The sequence below is a fragment of the Perissodus microlepis genome, chromosome 19 (genome assembly GCF_051167445.1).
Source record: "Perissodus microlepis isolate ML-2025 ecotype Zambia chromosome 19, ASM5116744v1, whole genome shotgun sequence".
Taxonomy (NCBI): domain Eukaryota; kingdom Metazoa; phylum Chordata; class Actinopteri; order Cichliformes; family Cichlidae; genus Perissodus; species Perissodus microlepis.
Genome location: NC_140479.1, coordinates 10,808,047 through 10,814,046, shown reverse-complemented (window position 1 = coordinate 10,814,046; position 6,000 = coordinate 10,808,047). Strand labels below are relative to the sequence as shown.

The window sequence follows — 6,000 nt, the reverse complement described above, 5'->3', positions numbered from 1 at the left end:
GTCTACATCCATTGTTGGCTATTGTATCTTAGAAAACAAATGGTTACAGCCTTTGTACCATGTTGTATGGGTGTACTTCCAACATGCAATCTCACCTTTGCTTATGTCTTTTTACACTTTAATATGACAGACCCCACATTTCCAGCCTGTTGTGAGAGATCGGGTCATGAATACGACCTTCATCGTCATCAGTCCACATTTCTCCACTTTCACAACAAACGACTATGAACTTTGGTTCCATGTGAAACTGATTCCTATCCTTGCCAGTTTTACTCCAGAAATGCTCATAAACACAACCACAAACATCAGCTGCACAAACTACCAAGTCATGTGAGTAGCTTTCTTGGAGCAATCAAGATTTTGTTATAACAGAAAATGACAATAGTGACAAAGAACAGCATGAGAACGTTTTCTTTCAACTGTTGCAGCGTGAGTGGGTTGGCTTTAGTTATCCAGAAGATGCCACTGTACAGACGGCAAGAGATCACACATGGTCTGCTGGGCTATCTAAGAAATGCTGAAAATGCCATCAATGACCCAGGTAGGGCAGACATAGGGTGCGGTATGTGCTTTCCAGTGTGAAATGTCTTGAAAAGCACTCAGACAAAAAACTTAAATTCTTTCATGTCTACCAGTCACAAACCTTGCTAAATTGAGCACATCCTAACTTTTGTCTGCATGCCTTAGCTTGCAGGCAACAAAATGAGAGTGATGCCCAATGGGTTAAAGCAAATCTGGGTCCATTTGTCCAATATACATCATACTCTGACCTCAAAGACTTCAACATCTCCATGGTAAGCCATAAATTTTAGTTCTTGTCCTCCCTGAGAACAGTAAAACAACATTCTAGAATATTTTACATCCAAAAAAATGTTTTGGGTGTGCAGCAATATTAGAGTGGGGTTACCCCCTATGATGAATTAACCTTAGAGGGTTAAAGGTAAATAACTGAAAAACATATAGTGTCCCTCAGTGAATTGAAGAAAACAAATGTAGGCATATGCCAACTTGTTTTTGTTTTCTTACTGAATTGCTGGTTGTATCTTCCAGGTGAATATAGCAGATCTGCTCACTCTTAGTCAGGTGGTCAACCTTGCAGCAACTCCTTCCCAGCTAAAGAGCAAGGAAGATGTAATGAACATCATGGCAGTCATCAATCCTTTTGACTTTGGCGCTTTCTTTGATGAAGTCTCACCAGCTATTAAGGTAATCATCATAGTTTTCTTAGTTTTCTGAATAAAGCTGGGGAATTTCCCCCAGGAATTAAACTACACTAAACTCAATAGAAAAGCTGCATTTTTTCAGGTTAATGCTGAAATTGTGTAGAAACTGAAAATTAAAAACTGCCAGTGACATGACTATTGCTGTATAGTCATGCTGAAAGGTATACTTACTTACTATAGAGATTGACAGACCACGTGACTTTCGCGCATTGCATGCCGGGTACTCGTGGCAAAACATTTAAAGCAATGCATCAAACGCAAGCATTTGCAGCACCGCAAAACGTTCATTCTCCGGTTCCAATGCCTTCTTGCTTTTTCTTTGTCCCCCAAAAAAGTTATGTACAAAACGAAGGAGAACAATGCCGGTCCGTACAAAGACAGACTTGATAAAAAGTCAAAGAAAAGATACCAGGAAAAAATCAAAGGAGTGAAAGGGTAAGACCCTTACGAGCACACAGAATGGACAAAATACGTTAGCGTGCTGCCCAACTTTCACCACGCTCATATTTATAATTATACGGTTCTTGGAGTGAGTGCATACACTCATGAAGTTTAGTAACTTCAGGTCACTGCAACAAGCCCAGGTACAGTTTACTGACGGATGGGTACAGGACCTTGAAATGCACCGTGTAGAACGAAAGACCATCGTACGTATCATAAGTTTACCAGTCTCACAAATCGTCTTCATAAATACACATTCGTTAAACGTTTATTAATAGGACCTTTAAGCTCATTAGTAATTAATTAATAGTGGAAATAATTTCTGGTTCGCATTACAGTAATGTAGCAGTGACAATAATATTGTATGCTGTAATCGTACTGGGCAATTAGTGATACAAAAAAACCCGTTTTATCCTGTGAATAAAAGTATATGTTTTTGTCAATGTACCATGGTAATAACAGAAGCGAAACGCAATATTGTGTCAGGATAATTCACTATTTATGCACAATAAACAAAGGAGCAAAGCGCGACAATTTCTGTTCAGCGCCAGACTTGCTTGTAACCTATATCACCAATTATGTTATGAAAAATGACGTATTAACTACTACAAAACACTTACCTTTGTGGAAATGCTTGGAGCAGACTAACATGTGAGCTGGAGTGTTCTGGGACGTTATATATTTGGTCTTCAAATGGCTGCAATCCAGGCCATCCGTCGGCTCTTTGTTACTTCGGAAACATGGCTTGAACAATTTCTCTTCAATGACGTAATCCGATAACAACCGATCTCTTTACCCGTCGGCTTCCCGTGGCTGTCATGCGACCGGCTATTGCAGTTAATAATACAACAGCTTCTTGCCATTTTTTGTGTTTCTTTTTATCACTGTGTAATGTAATTTCAATTGAAAGCCTGCGTGCACTAGTACCTCTTGCCACGAGTTCCCAGAATCCTTTGCGGTTTTACCCCTGAATGACGTCACATTTTCAATCTCTATACTGCTGTGACACTTTGTTACTGCATTATTACTGGAAGTAATTTCAAACCATTAGCTTTTTTAATGGACACTTGCTTTTAATAGTGGCTAGCAAACGCCTACTATTAAAACAGTTAGCTTACCTATATATGGTAACATAAATGACTTAAAGGTAACACAAGGTAAGTGTTTTTGGGGACAGAATAAAGTGACGGAACAGTTGTGGAACTGACAATAGTCGTGTCCAAATTCATGGGCTGCATCCTCCTGAGGACCCGGCGTTCGCGGTCTACGTGGGCCAGGTCCTCAGAAGGTCGGGTAGGCCGGAAGTAAACAGCTGTGAAATTGGACGGTCTAGCCTTCTGATTAGCGTCACCGCTGTCTCGGTGGAGTTTAATAAACTTGGCCATCTACTCCTTGCTATCTAAAATATAACAGGACATTGGTGTAAATTCTCGACCATCTCACACTTCTGTTTAGTCAGTTTTCTGTTTGACGTTTATTCAGCTGTGTGAAAACTAAGGAGGAACCCACCCGGGGGATTAATAAAGTTTTATTTTATCTAATCTAATCTAATAACTTTAATCTCAGCCAAACCGATTGACTCACGAACAAATAAAACACTGAAAAAAGCCAAACAATAAAATTTTTAGGTTGTCTAAGTGACTTATATATTTAACCTGAGTAGCGAAAGTCCGCAGTGATCTGAAAATGATGTGCCGGGAGTTGTGCTGTTCTCAGCGGCTTCAGTGACCCTCGAGCTCTCGGCTAGCTATCGAGCTGGTGGGTAACAGACGTCTCTGAAAACATCGAAGCACTTTTGCAAATATGCGATATCTTGATAAATCAAGCAGATATTTGAAGTTTACACACCCACATTCTCGCCTGAAAATATGTTAAAAGTTTATTTTGTGACCCATAAAGATTAATAAGAGTAATTTTAAAACTTAGTAGCGGCCGCCATTGCCGGAAACTGGAGTTTGGCTGGGCCACGCTATGAATTCTGGGATATGGTGGGCCACGGAGGAAACACCTGACCCATCCTTCAAATTCGGGGAAAAGGAGGACACATTTGTTGGCTGCATTCGGAGGATTCTACGAATTTGGACACCCTTCGGTGCGTTGCTGTGACGTAATCGGTCTACAAATGCGTCCTCAGGAGGATGCAGCCCATGAATTTGGACACGACCAATCTAAGCAGAAACAGCTAATACCAAATATGTATCTGCAGTAGTGATGGTAAATTCGATTCTTTTTACTGAATCGAGTTTGAATGAGTTACTCACCAAAGTGAATCGAGTTTTTTGAGTCATTGAGTCACTGAGTCAGTTGACCAGAGAGTGCAAAACATGTACATTTTCACTCAAACTTAATTTGTTTCTCTTTTCATGTAAATCCTACTGCTAAGATGAGTGATTGAAAAAGAAAAACAACTATTTTTATAGAGCAAAAAAAAAAGATTTCTAAAGGGAACATTTATTTTATTTATTTTTATTTTATTAGTATTTTCCTCAAATGTGTCAAATATATATTTTCTCATCTAAATGTCCACTGAGCTGTGTGCCAGGGGGCGGTAATGCTCCATAACATTGGTTGCCAACCAAGAAGAAGAAGCTGTGAGCCAGGAGGGAGGGGGTGAGTGATTCGTTTATGCTACGATTCAGTGCAGGAAGGGAGGGGGTGAGTAACTCAAATGTGCTGTTAGCATGTTAGCAGAGCGATGCTACTGTGAACCGAGGAGCTATTGTCTTGATGTGAGCTTTCTACCCAGGGTTTTTTCTTCCAGTTCAGAGCAGAAATGTTTTTGTTAAGAAACTGGCTGTTGTTTTTTCCACACAATTTTAATTATAAGCTAGATATATTTCTACTAATGAAATTAGTTTGCTAACAACAACAGGGATGAGTCAGTTGGGCTTGTGAATCATGATTCACGAGTCAGTAAAGTGATTCTCGAGTATAGAACGATTCGTTCATGATTCGCGCATTACTAATCTGCAGTAGTATATGACTCATGCGATCAAAACACAGATTTCCTTACATGTTTTTCTCCCTCGCAATAGTGAAGAATCCTCCTCTTCTTTTTAGTTCGTCCCAGTTTTTTGTTTTGTTTTCTTTCACTTCCGCAGCTGTTCAGTCACCTTAATCTCTCCCCCAAAACACTTCTGTTGTTTTTGAGAAATTTCTCTTGTGCTTTAACGTCTTTTGTGTTTTAATTTTCTTTTATTGTCTTTTTTGTGCTTTTGTGGCATGTGTATTTGTTCTTGTTCTCTTAAGTTGCAGTACATTTGACCTCTCAATTCTTACCTTTCTTGGCAGTTCGTTTAGATAGCTAGTTTTGCCTTTCAATCTGGGTTTAGATAGGTTAAGGCAACGTTTTATTTATTTATTTATTTGTTTTGTCATCCATTCATTCATTCATCCATTCATTGCAGCCTCAGGGAAGTGTTTTTGGTTGTTTGTTTTTTTTGTTTGGGGGCGGGGCTTAGGTTTGGGCAGCTAGGCTTTACATTTGTTCACAATCGTTAGAGTAAGTAGTTATTTTTGTCTGCTGCTTTATGGTTAGTGTAGGCATCAGTGTGCCTTTGTATCTTTAGTTTATATTTGTAGTTTAGGCAACACACATACTTGCTTTGGTTTAGGAATTAATTGTGAATATGTGATTAACTGTTGTGAAACCACTCTCAGAAAGACAGGCTTGGCACGACCATCAAGGAAGTTAAGGAGAAGGTTGTTTGTTTCTGTGGTCCTGACATATAATCTTTGAAATGTATATATCACAACTCTGTGTTAAAAGGTTATGATCATTTCTGTCAGACAGTGCTGTTCAGATATCAAAACAGGTTGTTTTAGTTAAAAAAAAAAACTGGTGCCATTTCTTCTGTGCAGCGTTTCCACACCATCTTTTGGTTGTAAGCTGCAGTTTAAGCTTTTGACTTGTAAACAGTTCTAAGCCAGACGTTGAAAGTTAAAAAAGTAATTCTGAATAACACAATGGGGAAAAACAGGTTATTAAAATTCAGCTGTGTTTCAAAACTAACAGCTGGATTATGGTTCAAATTCAGATACTTTTTACTTTCTTGAAAGCATTTTACTCATGCTATGTAATTTCACCCCAGGTCCACTCAGCTAACTACTCACAGGAAGTGAAGTCTGCATTCCTTGAAGCAGTTTTCAACAGAGGAAATCTGTCATCTCCAACTGTCAGTGATGGAGACTTCCTGCTATGGCTCAGAGTTCGCCTGAGCCCTCTCCTGACCAACCTCTCTTCCAGCCTGGTGACACCCTTATTCAGCATCGGGATAAAAAGGAGTTGTAACAGCAGCCAAGAGATGTAAGAATTTGTACACTCAGTTTTAAAAAT

General features: G+C 39.3%; 1 protein-coding gene across 1 annotated transcript in view; it reads left to right on the top strand.

Moving 5' to 3' along the window:
• The first annotated feature begins 684 nt into the window (after positions 1-684).
• Positions 685-6,000, top strand: part of LOC146365528 (uncharacterized) — a 15,577-nt gene continuing 10,261 nt past the window's right edge. The window contains exons 1-3 of the mRNA XM_084914691.1: positions 685-794; positions 1,051-1,206; positions 5,756-5,970. Coding sequence (XP_084770817.1) covers positions 792-794; positions 1,051-1,206; positions 5,756-5,970 — 374 coding nt within the window. The 5' untranslated portion in view covers positions 685-791. The remainder of the gene's footprint in view (positions 795-1,050; positions 1,207-5,755; positions 5,971-6,000) is intronic.